Genomic DNA, 16873 nt, shown 5'->3' with positions numbered 1-16873 from the left:
ACCAGGAGGGACCCCGTGTGGAGTGCAGGTTGGTGAGCTCCCTCCTCTCCAAAGCCCAGAAAGAGCGAGAGGTGCGCAGTCAGGTTTCGTCTGCATTAACGTCCATCATCCCCCGGGCAGCAGGTGGCGGGCTGTCAGGTTGGACAAAGAAACCAGGGTGTGACGGGCCACCGGCAGACAACGGGCCAGGTGCCGTCCACACTGAGAACGCGCCGGGCTTTCCTGGGAACCACTCACCGCCCCCCCCCCCCCGCCCCCCTTCAGAGCCTGCTACCTTCCACTCGCACAGCCTTCCAAGCCGGTTTCCGAGAAAAGTGTAGCCTAAGTGTTGATGAATAATGTATAAAGGCGTCGGAGAGAAAGCCTTGCTCTGTGGACTGTTTTCAGTCTCTGAGGCAGGACTTCCCTGGGTGCCCACACCCCCCCTTTAGCAGAAAGGGGGCTCCGTGCCCCCTGCCCTGCAGGCTGGACCTTCTGCGGGGTGCGGGGTGGCGAGGGCGTGTCTGTGAGTCTCTGTGTTATCTGTGTGTCTGTGTCTCGTGTTGGTCTCTGTGTGCATCTGTGTGCATCTGCATGTATGTCTGCATACACACGTCTGTGTGCATCTTTGTGGAGCGATGGGCAGAAAGGCTGGGTGGATGAGCTGTGGTCCCTGACTCCACCCTCTCCCCGGTCCCTTTGGTCCTAGACGCCCAAGGAACGGAACTGGGGGCTGGTATGGGCTCTTTGGGGGGGGGGGGGGGGGCCGGAGACTAGGGTCTGGACCCACCGCGGGCTGCTCCAGGCCTCCGCCCCATCCTGCCAGGAGCACGCGTGGGCCCAGCCTCCAGATGCTGCTGGCAGAACACCCCTGGTCCCCTGAGCAGCCCAGGGCGGGGGGCTGACAGGCACCTGGTGAGTCACACGGTGGCTACCAGACGAGAAGGGAGAGCTCGTTCCCACAGGCGGCGTGGTTTATCCCCCGGGGGACGCGCGAACGGTGCTGAAAGTGGCCGCAGGCTGGGGAACGGCGCAGAGGCCCTCGGCCGGGTCTGGGGCAGGACGCCGCCACGTGGGTGGCCGAGACGGCTCAGCTGGCGCAGAGCGAAGGACTCGGACAGGAGGAGGCTGGGAGGCAGGGGCAGTTAACGGGGCCAAGGACGGGCTGGGCCCGAGTGCCCTCCCCGGGGGGCTCACGAGAAACGCTCCCGATGGTGCGGCCTTCAGGGTGTCCGTCCACGTCCTTCGTGCCCTTACCCCCATCAGGGGTCCTGCGTGAGACTTGTCACCGCAGAGAAGGCGCTGTGTCTGTTCACCCTGCAGGCCCCTGCAGGTCGGGCTCGGAACGTGTTTTATTTCTCGTGCGCTCTCCGGGATCGTTAGGAACACCCGCGTGTGCAGACTGGTTCTCGGGGGCGCCCCAGGCAGGGCTGGGACCAGGCGCGGCCGGGGGCGGGGGACTTGCCACAGGCAGACATGTGAGGGGGTGTCCAAATGCTCAGCAGTGACAACAAATGCTATTTCAATGCAGCCTTTAAACAAGTCAAAATTAATGCGAAAACCCACGATGAACCACGTGTCAGCGTTTTAAACACAGATGGGCCGGCAGCACCGAAGTCTCCTTGGGCTGCAGAGGGGGAGAGCGGGCTCACTCACAGTGGACCCTGGGCCATCGAGGTGGAAGCTGGGGCAGCGCCGCTGCGGGCTGACGGAAGGGCCACACGAGCCGTCCCGGGCGTGGAGGAGAGGGGACGAGGGGGGCGGGGCGGGCTGCAGCGGGGCTGGCCCTGCGCGTGCAGGTCTGGGGGAGCTGGGCCCGCGAGCTGCTGCGGGACAGGTAGGTGGCAGCCACAAGGGGGACAGACGGAGACCGCCCTGGAAGCCAGGTTTCGGATGCCCCAAGTGGGCACTGCTCAGCCTCCAAAATCTCCACGGGGGCAGCCTGCTTGTCCCGGGGGGAGACTCCAGTGGGAGGCCCTGTTTTTGTTCCCCGGGGCCTGAGGTCCGTCCTGGGCGAGGAGTAGAGAGGCCCCGAGAGGGAGGTCCCGGGCCTACACCTCAGTCCCCGTGTCTGGGCTACTCGGAGACAGGAGGCGGCGCGGAGCTGAGCTGGCCTGCGCTGGCTTGTGCGAGCCGCTGGTCCTGCTCTCAAGAATGCCGCGAGCCGAGGGACACGGAGTGGGACTCCTGGCTACGGCGGGAATATTTGCACCACGGAAACTGGCAGGTGCTGCCGACTGGGCGTGTGCTTTCCCTGGCCAGCCGGATGTCAAACATTCACCCACACGCCCTGCATCTCGGGACAAGTCCTGACCCCCAGGGGTCCCCGGCCACCTCTCTGTCGGCCGATGGACGGGACGGCGTGTGTCTCTTCCCCAGAGGCCTCGTCACCCGGGGCCGGTTCTGCGCCAACGTCTCGTCGGGGGCTGAAAGCACAGTCTGTTCCTGGCGCAGGGTGGCCCGGCGTCGGGCTGCAGTTGGCACCCTCCGAGCGGGCACCACCGGTGGGCGGCCGAGCTGTGTGCTGGGGCGGCTGGGGTGCTGGCTGAGGATGTTAGGGTGCTGCGGCTGCCCTCAGTCCTCAGGGAAAGGGGTGCCCGGAAAGGGACCTGGCCTTCAGGAAGCAGGGTTCAAGCCCACTTCTTCCTGAAGTTCTGGGCTAAGTCCCCCAACCTCCCTGGGTGACAGCCTCCCAAATGGGGCTGAGCCCGCTAGCTTCTGGGGTCCTTTGGGCTCTGCCTCCAAGGGAGCCGAAACCTCCCAAGTCCAGCAGGGCCTGGCCTGGTGCGGGGGACTCAGCCTGACTTGGTGGGAGGGGCTCTCTGGGACCCCCTCCACTCAGAGCCTCCCGGGACCCTGGCAACCCACAAGCCCGCTGGTGCTGCCGACCAGGGACGGCAGGGTGTGAGTGCTGAGCCCCCAGCCTCCGGGGGCTCGGACCCCCTTCTCCGCTGCAGCTGTCTGCCCAGCACTGCCCCAGCTGCTTCGCTCGTCGGGACCAGGGCTTGGCTGAAGCAGCGCCCTGCCACTCCGGGGCCCGGCTCCGACCTGTCTCACAGCCCGGCTGCTGCCCAAGGCACCTGTCCCCAGGAAACAGAGAGCCCGGGGTGTCGGGGAGCATCGTGGTGGCTGTCAGCACTGTGACGCCTGTCGGGAGGGCTGGCAGAGCCGGGCCTCCTGCCCCCTCCCCCTGGGGCAGGGGAGCTGATGGCTCCCACACACCTGGGGGGGGTGTGATGGAGTGTCGGGTGACACACGGCAGGCTGCAGCCGCAGATGCTTGAACACGGGGCTCATAGTTTCAGCGCCAGAGGTCAGCGAAGGCGGGGAGGGCACTGGCCAGGGGGGCGTGGGGCTGAGCTTCAGGGTCAGGCGGGACTTGATCTTGGGTCAGGATTTCTGACCCCTTGCTTCTGGGAGACAGCAGAAGGAGCTGGCCCAGGCCTAGGCAGCTCAGGAGACATCGCCGGGATTAGCTGGGCCAGGCCTGCCCCGTGGTGAGTGTGGCCCCGGGCTCAGCTGAGGCCTTCGGCGGTGAGCGCCAGCAGTGGGGTCAGCCGAGGCAGAGGTGCTGGCCGGGCAGGGCGGGCGGAGCCTGCTGGGCACGGTGGCCCTGCCTGGGTTGGCCGGGGTTTGTGACAGCACAACAGGGATGGTGACAACTGCCGAGTGCTTGCCCGTGTGAGATGCAAAACACTTTAGAATCTCTCGGAATCTTCACAACATCACGGCGCCATTTCATGGGTACAGAAACGGACCCCCGTTTGGGTTCATCAGCCCTAAGTGATGCGGCCCCCTGTGCCGGTGGAAACAGGACCAGAACCCAGGTGGGCCGGGCCCCAGCCTCTGCAGCCGCGCTAAAGCCGGTCAGCTGGCAGAGAGGCCTTTTCCTGGCCTCCTGGGGGCAGAGGCTCAGCACCTGGGAGAGCGGGGCGGCTTGAGGGAGCCTGGGGACCCCTCCCCAAGGGCGGGGCCTCACCTGGCTGTTGTGGGGGCTCCAGCTCCTGCCCACTCGGGCCACCAGCAGGGGCTGGTGGCCACGGTCTCCCCCAGGATGACGCCGGGTGACACCCGCACAGTCACAGGCAGACCACCCCCCGTGGCAGAGGGACATGAGCTCCCGCAGCGCCCGTGTGCTGGCCCTGCCCCCTGACGGTAGCCCACACCAGGGACTTGAGCTGGAGGCTCCCCTCCTCCCGGCCACAGAGAAGCGAGGAGATGGCAGAAGGGCTCCATAGGAGCTCACTTCCTTGGAACTGACAGTGTTTCTCTGAGAACTTCGCCTCTAAACGAAGAAAGCTTCCAGCGACTCAGGGCCAACACACCTACCCGCGCCGGATTCCCTCCTCAGTCCTCTCAGCTACCCCCGTGAAGGCGCTCGGGCCGCGTGTCCCCCCCCCCCCCCCGGTTGCCCTGCTGGGGCGCAGTGGAGACTCTGAAGCCTTCCCCGCAAACTGAGCCGGTTTCGGCTGCGTCTCTGCAGGGTGAGCTCGTCCCCTTGTTGGGGGGGAGGAGGAAAGAAGGGGCGTCGTGCTTCCGGAAGAGCCCGTCCATGCTGACTTCGGCACCGAGCTCTGACACTCTGAGCCAGGGTGGGCATTGGCTGGGGCCTGGGCCCTGTGGTGGGAGAGTCCGGGAGCACCCAGGGGTGCCCCGGCCCGGCCCTCAGGAGGCCTGCCTCGGGCGCGGGGATGGATGACCACCACTCCCCCCCCCCCCCCCCAGCGAACAGGGATCCGCGTGGTCCCAGGCATTCGAGACACGGCAGCGAACACAACACAGCGTCCCTGCTCTTACGGAGCTTCCTTCTGCAGGATGGGGGTGGGGCCAGCGGACAGACAGTAAATAAATAATGCGGTGGACGCGGCAGCACTGTGACTGAGTCTCGAGAGATGCGCCCGAGGGCCTGGGGCCTCACCCAGGGGTGCACGCTGTCGGGGTCCATTTACGTGCGGTGCTAGAACGGGAAGAGCTAACCCCTGGGGGAACTGGACCTCTTGGGGGTGGAGGCCAGGACTGCCCAGGGAGAGACGGCAGGAAGCTTTCTGGGGTGACGGTGGTATCTGACATCTTGACGTGGGCTGGGGCCACGTGGGCATGGGCACCGAGGAAAGCTCACCCACGGGCACGTTCGCGTGTGTGCACTCGGCGGTGCTCATTGTGTATGCAGTTTGCCTCGAGGCAAAAATAAAATAAAAAAGAACCGTGCAGAAATACTGAACTCTGGTTAACGACATACACGCTGCAGTACCTGGGGTGAGGTGCCCCGCTGTCTGCAACTTCGCTGGAAACGCATGAGAAATAAGTAAGAGGGATCGCCGGAGAGACGGACGCACGGGCGATGAGACAACGCTGTGGGATGTTCCCGGCGGAGCTGGGCGGCGGGGGTAAGGGTGCTCGTCTCTGCTCTCTGCACACGCAAACACTCTCGCTGACGTGCTCAGGGGCACGGCGGGGTGGGCGAGGCAGCGGGGCCTTCAGTGGGGTGCCAGGCGGACCTCCCTGAGGAGCTGACGGTTGAGCCGAGACCTCCAAGGCCCAGGTGGGCCCCCGGGCAGCAGGGGGAGCAGGTGCATTGGCCCTGAGGCTGGAGCGCTGGGCCCACCCGAGGAGCAGGAAGAAGCCAGCGAGGCTGCAGGGTGCCGAGTACGGGAGGAGCAAGGTGTGCGGGCCCTGGTACAGGTTTGCTGCTATTGCACGTGTCGGGGAGACGTACTGAGCTCACTGACTGACAGTGGCGTGATGTGACGTGACCTGGGAGGCAAGGGGCCCGCCCCGGCTGCCTTGTGTGTGCAGAATGGGCCACAGGCAAAGGAGAGGCTGCAGCTGGTGTGGGGAGAGCCGTGGTTTCAGCCTGGTGGAGCAGAGAGTGGGAGGAGGCCACACCTTCAGAACACATTCAGGGCAGGAGGAGGGGGAGGGAGGGAAGGAAAGGAGGGGAGTCGGGAAGGGCTGGCCAGAGCCCCTCGGCGGCTGGCAGTGCGAGTGCTCCAACAGGGGGATCGGAAGGGGGCGGATCGAGAGGCAGCCGAGAGGGCTGCTCCGGCGGCCGGCGAGAGAAGCTGGGAGGCTGACTCGGCATTCGGAAGGGGAACGCCGAGGGCACGGCTGAGCCCGGCACTCCACGGGGAGGCCGGGGACCCACCCAGAGGGACCCACCCAGAGGACAAGGCGGAGTCGCCGGCATAAACGGAGCTGGAGAGGGGCCCCGAGTGCAGGAGACGGTGCAGGCGGAGAAGGCCCAGGACGCCCAGGGGCGCTCCCCGGGCAGGGGGTGCAGAAAGCAGTGGGGTGGGGCGGGGGAGCTGCAGAGAACAGGCAGTGCAGGAGACGCCAGGCCCGTGGCGGCAGGAGGAGGGGAGAACATTCCAGAAGAAGGGAATGGCCAACCTTGGTCAGCGCTGCTGGGAGGCCAGGGAAGATGAGGGCAGCAACCGACCTTTGGATTTTGCAGCTCGGAGGCTGTTGGTGAGCTCATGACAGCCTCCTGGTGGCCGGGAGGACAAGGAAAGCTGGACAGCGCCGGGCGAGGGCTGGACGGGCAGGTGGGCGGGACAGGAGGTGTGCGGGGGCTGACAAGCAGACACACACCTGAGAACTCTTGCCCTGAAGGAGGGTTCTGTGTGTGCCGGCTGACGGCGAAGATCTGGCAGGACAGACAGACACCAGGGCGAGGAGAGAGGGCGGAGCGGCAGGAGGAGCCAAGAAGGATGCAGGCAGGACTGCAGGGGACAGCTTGAGACTTCGGCGAGGGCTGATCTGCTGGCTGGAGGGGCCCCGAGCCTCAGGGCACCTCTCCCTACGTGCACGGGCCCGTCAGGGCCTGGGGAGGGTAAACGTCAGCGCACGGCTGCCTTCTCCCAGGAGCGAGGTGGCCGGAAGCAGTAGACCCCTGCTACTACACGCCCCCACCAAGGGGGGCCTGGTGTGTTGGGCAGGAGAGGGGAGAGCCCCCAGGAAGTCTTATCTGTTCCTGGAGCAGCAGCGGGGATGGCGAGAAGTTTCCTTGGGGCCTCCCCGTGCCCTTCACTGGGCGGGGACGGGACAACCAAGTGGGGGGGGCAGGAAGAGCAGGGATGCCCGCGCACGGCCGGGCTCACCTGCGCACACCTGTCTACCTGAAACCTCTGGCTGTACGTCTGGAGTGCGTGGTGCATGCCGCATGGGACTTCCTGCAGCCGGAGGGCCGCCGGGAAGGCAAGGGTGGTCAAAGCCCCTGTGACGCCGTGTCAGGGCCCAGAGCCTGTCACACGCCCGAGCTGACTGACATCAGCTGCCGTGCTGCTTGGGGGCCGGAGCCAGCCAGCGGCTGACGCCCACACGTGGGGCTTTGAACCAAAGACAGGCACGTGCCGTTTTACACTCTCGGATTACATCTGGGTTTCTTTCAGAGGCAAAAGGGAAAGCGTTTCCTTGAGGCAAACTTGTGTCTTTTGTTTGGAAATCACTCCCGCTCTGCTCCGAAGAGGCTTCGGATGTTAAGGAGAGGACCTCCGCAGAAGATTACACGGAAAGGATAATTAAACAAAAGCCCCACATTAGAAGCCATCTAGAAGGGAAATGATGCAGCTTTTGCCTTTTCCCGTCTCTGAAGGAGGCTCCGTCAAAGGGGAGCCGGGACTGTCGGGCTTGATAAATAAAGATAGTAACCACACGTGTGGCCCATTGTTCTGAGTCCACGGTAAAAGCAACCGCTCAGCCAAGCTGCCAGCACGCCCCGCGGGCGCGCAGACCCCTCTGCAGATGGAGGGATTAAGGGACAGACAAGTGCAGGATAAAAAGACTAATTAATGATTCCCATCTCGAAGGGGCCGCAGCTCCGGCTGCTACGCTCCGCCTCTCTCTCCCGGCCTGGCCTCAGCAGCCCGGTCCTCTCGGGGCTGAAGGGCAGAGGGGGGTTTGCAGGCGGCCGTGGAGAGAGACGGGGGGGGGGGGGGCGGGCGCTGGGGCGATGACGAGGACGCGGAGGTTCCGTGTCCCTGACCACGTGTCCGGTTCCTGCCCGAGACCGCGGAGTACGTCAGCCAGCGGGGCTTGTCCTCCCACGGTCGCGGGGGCAGGCCTGGTGCTCTGCCATTTGAAAGGTGGTCTGGACAGGACCCTCTCAGCGGTTCTCCCTCCCCGACTGTGCCCACCCAGCCGGTCCCCTGGGGCAGACGGCGGCCGCAGACGCCGATGCCGGGGCTGCCGTGCGCCGAGCACGACACCAAGACCTCGGTGGGCTTTAGCTCGCTGCATCCTCCCGGTGACCCCAGCAGCAGGGCGTTTGGTGCCCATTTCACACACAGACGGAAGGGGTCATAGAGGCTAACCCCTTTGGCCAGGGCCACGCGGCCAGGAAAAGGTGGCGCTGAACAGACCGCCGGCCCAGGTGGCCCTGGAAGGTAGCCAGAAGAAGCCTTTCCACTCGCCTCACGGTCTCCCCCACACTCAGTGCCCCCCGCACCCACGTGGCGGGGGCAGACAGCCCCCCAGGGCTCCAGCTGCGCAGGCAGCTGCGATCTGCAAGGCGAAGGGCAAGCGGCTGCGACCTGCTCGCCGCAGACCCTCCGGGCTGGCAGTCCGCTGGGAAGGCCAACCGCAGCCCCTCCCTGGACGGCCCCGTCCTCTGGGGAAGGGATCAGGGCGCAGGAGTCTTCTGGAAAACGCCCAGTGACGTTCCTTAGAGAGAATGATGGTGCTTTTAGGGAAGGGCCCTGTGTTTCTGGAGGGTTTAGGTGGGTGCCCACAGAGGCCGGCACCGTAAATCGCAATCAGGCGAAGATGTCTAGGAAGGAACTAACATTGGCTGCGCATGCAGCCTTGGCGAAGATCCCGAAATCTTAATGGAATTGAGCAATTTTTTGCATAGCGCAGTAAATTCCCAGTGTCTACCTTGTCACATTATTCAAGGCACATTAAATGGGGAAAGAAGTGGAAGCTGCTACTTGGGATAAAACCGAGCGAGAAGGCAGCTCGGGAACGGCCCGCCTGGCAGCCCCGCTCCCTCACCGGCTCGCTCTCGGACCCCCCGGTGTCCGCCTGCCCGGGCAGAAGTTGTCCAGGGGCTGCCGGTGCCGCATTGGGGGAGGGACCTGTCCTGCAGCCTCCTCCCGTCACCGCCTCTCCCCCACCCTGCCGGCCTGGGGGCCTCCTTCCACCTGGCATGCCACTGGGCGCCCTCCCGTCCCTTCTCCTTCGGTGCCAACACTGCCCTTCAGCCCCTGTCCTGGGGCCCCACAGCCCCTCACCCCTTCTTTCCTGACCTCGACCTTCTCCATAATTAGCTAACCACACAGTGTTTCCTGGAAGTTGGTCTTTCCTGCTCCACGGTCAGTGCCCTGAGACCAGAGGTGGTGCCCGAGCAGGCAAACCCCGCCCCCCCCTCCGCCAAGGCCCGCAGACGGGCTGAGCGGTGGCCCGTTGCCCAGCACGCCAGCCCTGCTCGCACACGCTGCCGATCACAACAAGGAACTGGCCCCAGTACCTGGGGCGTGGAAGCCGCTGTGGACAATGGCCACAGACACTAGGGTGGATAATGAGAATGGTGGTGACAGGCCGCTGCCAGCACCCTCAGCCCAGAGACGCTGTCACAGAGGCACTGAATGTGCAGCCTTGGCTGTCGGGCCCCCTGCCTCTACTGCCCTCGCCTCCTTGGCCCAAGGAAACACTGGGGGTGCGGTGGGTGGCATGGGCCTCCCCGCACTCCCTGCCAGTCCTTGCCTGGCGCCGGGCCCAGGACCCCCATCCAAAGAGGCCTTCTCCTCCAGCAGCTCTGGCCCGGGGACCTGGAGCCCATGGAGCTGGGACCCCACCACACTCATTAGTGTCACCTGTTGCTGTGCACCTGGCCCATGTCGCCTCCCTGCTCTCCCCCCCAACCCAGCGCTCACCCCTTCTCCTCCAGGAAGACCCCTCCGACTGCCCAGCCCACACTATGCCCCCTTCTCTGGACCCACGGCATTGACTGGCCTCAGCTGCCACCTACTAGGCACACGAGTTCAGGGTCAGAAATGGCCTTGATGCCACTGGGTGCCTCACCTGCCACTCCTCATAGCCAGCCTCCCCAAATGCTCGGGGCCCAGCCACTCCCTCCCCAGTGCCACCCAGACCCTGGTCGACTGCAGGGCACCTGTGCTCGGCTGGGGGGTGGCAGCCGGGAGCGAGGAATGAAGGCCCAGCACCAGGCCCTCCTGTCCTCCTTGTCCTCAGGACCCAGTCCCCATGAGGCCACATCCAGGACCCGGGAGCTATTTCCCTTCTCAGCCCTGCTCACCCCCACGCCCGCGTCCCTTGGGCCTGGCCACCGAGGCGTAGGCTCTGGAGGACGGGACTGTGTCTGTAGGAAGAGCCTTGGCTCGGCCCTGCCCTCCCTGCCCTTTGGGGTTCCCTCACCCTCCCAGACCCTGTTCTTCTTCTGTGAGCATCGGGGTGAATTCACTCAGTCCCGACTCCCTCCCCGGGTGGCTGTGAGAACAACAGACGCTGGACTTAGGGTTCCAGCAAGTGCTGTGGGCTGCCCGGTGCTGCCTCGCTGTCAGGAAGAACCCTGCCCCAGCCCGGCCCGGCCCAGCCCATACACGCATGTGCCACGTCCTCCGTGTTTTGTGGCTGAGGGTATGACGCCGGGGCGGGGCTCCCGACTATCATGGCGCCAGGTCGGCGGGTTTGCAGAGGTCTGGCTGCCCTCAGGCGCCTTCCCTCCACGCTGACCGGGACGGGGGCCCCCGACACCAACTGGCTTCCCTTCCTCGAAACACATGGGTCAAATGTCCCCTTTGGGGTGACAGTCGGCTTCACGAAATGCGCCCTGTCCCTCGTCTGTCCGAGCCCCATCAAAGCCTCATCTGGGGGCCAGCCCTGCAGAGCCTCAGGGTCCCAGGACACATGGTACCGCCCACACGCAGAGCTGGCTCCTCGGTGCTTCCCCTCCCGGCCGCTTCCGCCTCACCCTGATGATGCACGGGGACCAGGCACTGAGCGAGGAGCTGGGAGTGCTGTTTGTGAAGCTATATAATGTCCTCCATTAAAAAATATGAGAGAAAAGGAATAAAGGAAAAGAAAGAAAGAAGGAGGCAGGCAGGAAGACAGGAAGGAAGGAAGGAAGGAAGGAAGGGGGAAGGAAGAAAGGAAGGGAGAAGGAAGGAGGGAGGGAGGAAGGAAGGAAGGAGGGAAGAAGGAAGGAAGGAGAGAGAAAGGAAGGAGGGAGGGAGGAAGGAAGGAAGAAGAAAGAAGGAAGGAGAGAGAAAGGGAGGAAGGAAGAGAGGAAGGGAGAAGGAAGGAGGGAAAAGGAAGGAAGAGAGGGAGGGGGAGGGAAGGAAGGAGGGAGGAAGGAGGGAAGGAGGGAAGGAAGAAAGGAAGAGAGGGTGGGGGAAGGAAGGAGGGAGGGAAGGTGAAATGAGGCCTGAGGCGAAGGCCCAGTGTGCGGCCTGGCCGGGAGTCAGTGCCCAGGGTGGCTCGCTGTGGTCACAGCTGCTGAGGCTCACGGTCGTCGGGGCTATATCCCAGCTCCTCATAACCCACATGTCCTAACACTCGGAGCCCACACACTGCCCTTCTCCAGCGATCCGGGAGCCCCGAGTCCCGGGGTCCCTGGGTGTGCACAGCAGTGTTCATGGGCCCACAGGCATCTGGGCGCGCGGCCACGGTGGGCAGGGGAGGAGCCCCCGCTGCTTGCACCCAGAGAGCTGGTCCTGGATTCCAACAGGCCCTGAAGGGCAGGGGCAGACACAGAGACGCAGGCGCTCTTCATGGAGCACAGACAACGACAGGCGTGCATTTTGGAGAACGCGGCAAAGAGAAGAATACTCATCAGCAGCTGAGACTTTCCCCATGAGCCACCCGGAGTCGCCGGGCAGTCTGCGGGGGCCCGCCCCCCTCCGGAGCGGCCGGGGACGTGCCCAGAGGGAGAAGCCGACCTGGGAGGAGTTCGGGAGGCCCTGAGCCAAATCCCTCGAAAATCCCAAACAACAGGGGCTGCAGAGGGAGGGACAGAGGCCACTGGCCCTTGCCGCCCGGCTCAGCCCGGAGCGGCCCAGCGGGCAGGAGGGGCGGCACTCCCTCCAGCCCCCAACAAAGTTCGGGGCCTGACAGCTACAGAAATGGCTCCATTCAGGCCACCACACACGGTGAGAAGGCCTGGGGAGGCCTGAGCCCAGCCCGGAGCCACCACCAACCAGCTGGGGGCCCTGGGCCTGGCCCTTCCCTCTCCAGGCCATGTGGCGGCTGAGCTGGGTGCTGCTGGCCTGCCGAGAGGAGGCGTGTGCGCCAGCCCTGAGTGGAGGCTCCTCGGGTCGCAAGGCACGTCTGCCAAAGGCCCCGCTCCGGCTGGGGCAGTGGCCCACGCGCAGGTCGTGTGGACTCAGAGTGGCCTGGGGCCTCGAGATGCCACTCTGGGCAGGTGGCTTCGTGGGGTGCCCACCAGTTACTTACAGCAATGACCTTACGCACCTAAGGGCTAATCGAGTGGCCTCAGTCCCTTCAGTCCGGGGGAGGCCCTGCTCACATCCTAATAAAATATTTATTATCGAGAGAGAGAGAGCGAGTGAGCTCGCACACGTGCGTGTTGTCCCCTGAGAGCACGGTCACGGGGAAGCTCGGAGTGCCACCTCAGCCCCTGTGCACCTGCCCGACCCCTTCTCGGACAGGCGTGGTTGACCCCCGGGCCGGTCGGGTCTGGTGTGCCCACCCAGCACCTCGGGCCGACAGGCTGGCTGCAGCAGCACCACGGCCCTGCCCTGTCCGGCTGAGGCCCTGCGCCAGGTGCCTGGGGGGCGGGGGGCCGCCGGTGCCCCCGTGGTGAGCTCGCAGTCTGGCCCGGCTGGGCTCACAGTCTGGGCACGAGTCCCACCGGGCCGAGTGGCCTTGGGAGAGGCTGTGTCAGTGTGAGGTGACAGAGGCCCGCCGGCCGGCCCAGGCCACTATGAGCTGAGCCGGCACAGCAGCGGGGAGAGGGGCACTGCTCCTTGAGGAAACCCTCCTTTGCTAGAAGCCCACCCTCCCTGCTTCCTTCCTCCTCCAAGCCCCCTTCCTTCCTAGAAGGCCCTCTGCCCCAGCCAGCCAGCTGGCCCCGGGCAGTGGGGTGTCAGTGTGTGGCGGGGGGCCGCCGCCCCCGTCCCCGGCAGTGCGCCCCGTGCAGGGCCCCGGCTGGCTCCTTCAGCGCCCGGCTGCCCTGAGCGGCCCCCCCCCTTTCTCAGCTCTCTCACCGCCGCTACGCCGCCCCCTCCGCTCCCACCCGGGCCCTTCCTGTGGTGGTCGGTGTCGGAGACACACTGGGGCCAGCGTCTCAGAGCTTCTTTCCTGTTTCCTACCGCACACGGGAGCTGGCCCCGCCGTTACCGCCCTGGCGCCACAATTAGCACCGGGACACACCGCCCCGAGCGGCCGGCTGCCACGGGCACTCGGCTCCGCGAGGGATGCCAGCCACGCTAATGGCTTTGGCCTTCAGTCCTCAGCCTCCTGCTGCCCAGGCCGACCACGGAGAGGAGCCCCACACCTGCGCGCCTTCCCGCCTGTCACCTGCTCGCAGAATCAAGAGTGACACTCCAAAACGCAGCGGAGAGGGGGCGGACTGACAGGTCCCCGGGGACTGGGGAGAAGATAAAGAGGCCCAGACTAGCCCTGAAGAAACTGGACCCGGCGATGCTGGCCCGTGGGGAGACCTGCACACCTCCACCTGCCGGGAGGCAATGAACCCCGACCCACAGAACCGCCCCAGGTGTCTCTCCCGCCAGGACTGCAGCCCCAGGGACGGGGGCTGGGACGGATGAGCAGGACCCCTCCCGCCTCCCGCCTAGCCCCAGAAACGGGGCAGGAGCAATAAAGTCTAAGAGGAGCCTGGCTCCAGGCGCCCGACAGGCCGGGATCCGGGGCGGGGAGTGATGAGCTCGGGCCCCATGGCTGCCTCACGGTGTCTGAGTCCAGGAGAGTAAACCCGGTGGAATTAAAAAGCTGCAGGAGCGTGATGGTGTGAGAGGCAGGAGGCAGAGGCGTGGGTGCGGGAGAGCAGGCCCCGGCGAGCAGACTGCTGGGGCTGCTGGGAGGCGAGCTGGCGGGGACGCTGCTCCGCCACTCGGGGGTGCCACTCGGCCGGAGGGGAGGCGCAGCGGGCAGGGACGGAGGGCGCCGGGGGGGGGGTGTCCTCACGGGGGCATGGAAACCACGGAGGGGAAAAGCCCACGCAGGGGCCCCACCAGCAGTTGGGAGGCCCGGGCAGGAGTCCATGAGGGACAGAGGACGCTCAGGGTGTGCGGCCACAGTGTGGCCCCGGGTCCGCGGGGCAGGTCTAACCCCACCAGAGCCCTGCTGCCCCCACACCCACCCCTGCAGCCAAGCACAGGAACAAGCAATTCGCCAAGTTGCGGAATGCCTCGAGTCTGTCCCTATGAGCCAGGCAGGCCGAGTGTCATCCTGTGAGTGCCCCAAGGCCCCTCCCCCAAGCACGCAAGGCGGAGCAATGACAAACCCAGGTGCGGCCGGGCCAGCCGCCGGGGGGGAGGGGGGGGTGGCAGGCCCTGGGAAGCTGCCGACGGGGCGGGCTGCCAGGGAAGCCGAGTCTCTGCGGATCAGCACATCCTCAGACGGTCTCAGGGCTTGTCTGCCCGTGAACTTGTCTGAACCTCGGACGGTGATTTCGGGGAACTTAAGAAGAATGGAAGGAGTCTGGAGGTGGGGAAGCCTCGGCATTCGCACCGAGATGGCTCGGGGCCCTTCCCCGGGACTGGAGGCCTCCCCGTGCTCCACAGCGTGTGTGGCTGTCACCTCCCTAAACACGCGTCACCCGCCGGGGGCAGGAGACCCCCGGAGCCCTGGGGGTCCGGGGGGCTGGTGAGCCTGAACAGCAAGGATGCAGACGGCGGCGCCCGCAGCAGGAAAGGCTAGCAGCGGCAGTTCCTGGGCGGAGGCAGGAGCAAGAATTCCGACGACGGGTTCCGAGAGCAGCTGCAACCAGAGGCTCGCTCTGCCTTCAGAAGGACCCAGACCCGGCCAGCCTGGACAACTCCCTCGCCGGGCAAGAGGACCACCAGTGACCGTCCATCGGAAGGAGGCTGGTGGTCTCTGAGCGGGCCGGGCCTGGCTCAGCGGGGCTGCGCCCAACACCACGGACGGAGGTCTGGGAGCCCCGGCCTCCCTCTGCAGCAAAGACACCCGGCGGTGTCCCCACCCTCTCTCCACCCTCTGCACGGCAGACATCAACAATGGATCACAGAGCTCTCTCCTGCGGAGGCAGGAGCTCCTCCTCTCCCGACAACCATCCCAATCAATCCGAATCAATCCGACGGCGACTGGCGCGCCTCCAGAACCGATTTTCCCACCTGCTAACGCCTGACCCACGAGAGATCAAGAAGGTGCAGCTTCCAGCCGACAGGCACTTGGCTGTCAGGGTGCCCCACCTTCCTTCTGTGCTCACCCAGAGGACCCACAGGCATCCCGCACGCACCTGCCGGGGCTTTACGCCCACGGGGCCGGTGAGGACTACTCCCCACCAGGCTTTCTCCACTCCCCAGCACCCATCAATGTGCCGGGCCAGCCGCACAGCTGGCCTCGGCACCACACGCCCACGTCCCTGCTAGGAGAGCCCGCCAGGACCAGGGCCACGCACGGTGTCTCCACCCAGGTCGCCTCCGCCACGCGCAGGAGCCCCGCCCCGCTCAGCGCCCTGCCCTCCGCGGCCCCTGCCCCACACCAGAGGCGGAGGAAGAGTGCAGCGCCAGCCACCTACCTGAAGGAGCCAGTAGCACCTCCGGTGGAAGGTGGGGATGATGGAGGAATGGACATAGCAGCCGTACAAGCACTAGGGAGAGAGGAAAAACGAGAGTTCAGTTGGAGAGAGGAAAGGAAGGGAGGCAGGAAGACGGCGCGACAGAGGAGGAGCAAGAGAGGAGCACAGACTCCGCCAGCCCCCGAAGCAGACCGGGCAGGCGCCTCTGCGTCCGGCCCCGGGACCGAGGACCGGGCCTAGGGCTGAGAAGCACAGCTGGCAAACATGAGGGACAGCTGGGGGGCTTACCCTCTGGGGGACCATGGAGGTGTGTGAGAATCCAGAAAAGCCAGGGACCACGGGAGTGCACATTTGCCTGTAAATGGAGGGGCGTGGAGTCACTGAGCTCGCTCCCAGGACCTAGGTTAGGACCCCTCGGTGGGAGGGGCGGGGCCGAAGGTCACAAGCCTGGCTCAAATACACGCACGCTCCAGACCTTTCTGACCAAGGACTGGCACGCCAGACAGGGCGGCCCCGCGGCGGGAGCCTCTAGGTGGGTGGGGCTGGAGGGCAGCAGCCCCAGGTGCCCCCCCAGAGCCCGAGTGGCCCTGATGCGCACCCCCACTCCCTGGTTCGGACGTGTGGTTTGTTCATTCCTGTGTGTGTGTTTGTCCTCAGTATAAACCTGCACCTCGTGCAGATGGACTTGGTCTTGGAAAACACCCAGCGCCAGGGGGTGGATAAAAGGTGCATACGAACAAGGTGGGCGGGAATTCAAGTTCGGGATCCCTGTGTGTGGGGGGGGGAGGGTGTGAGGAGGGGCGCAGACCCAGGGGGTGCATCTGACTGGTGGGATGGTGGGCTGGGCCCTGCACTGTGGCGACACCGTGGTGGGGACCTGCCCTCGGGCAGGGCTGCAGAAAGGGTGGGGAGGAGTTGCTGCCATCAAACTCTGAGTGTCTCGGGGCAGGTGAGGGGATTGGGCCTTCTCCTCTCGCCTCCAGGTGTGAACTGGAATGTTCTCCTGGTATCTCCACTGGAGCCCACCTTCCCAAAACACCTGGGCCGGCAGGGCGGGGCAGAAAGAGAAGGCGGGGCTGGCAAGGCCTTGGGGAAGGACCCGCAAGGTCCACCTTCCCCTGCAGCTGCCCCTTCTCCTCACTCTCGCCCCTCCACCCAACACGGGCCCAGCACAGCTTTTCGGAGACACCCTTCC

General features: G+C 65.5%; 1 protein-coding gene across 1 annotated transcript in view; it reads right to left on the bottom strand.

The window, feature by feature from the left end:
* The window catches only part of CAMTA1 (calmodulin binding transcription activator 1), a 735454-nt gene that overhangs the window by 194810 nt on the left and 523771 nt on the right, over positions 1-16873 (bottom strand). The window contains 1 exon segment of the mRNA XM_036025251.1: positions 15679-15750. Within this exon segment, the coding sequence (XP_035881144.1) occupies positions 15679-15750 (72 nt within the window).

The sequence above is a fragment of the Phyllostomus discolor genome, chromosome 5 (genome assembly GCF_004126475.2).
Source record: "Phyllostomus discolor isolate MPI-MPIP mPhyDis1 chromosome 5, mPhyDis1.pri.v3, whole genome shotgun sequence".
Lineage (NCBI taxonomy): Eukaryota > Metazoa > Chordata > Mammalia > Chiroptera > Phyllostomidae > Phyllostomus > Phyllostomus discolor.
The sequence above is the reverse complement of the archived record's forward strand: the minus strand, read 5'-3'. Positions and strand labels throughout refer to the sequence as shown.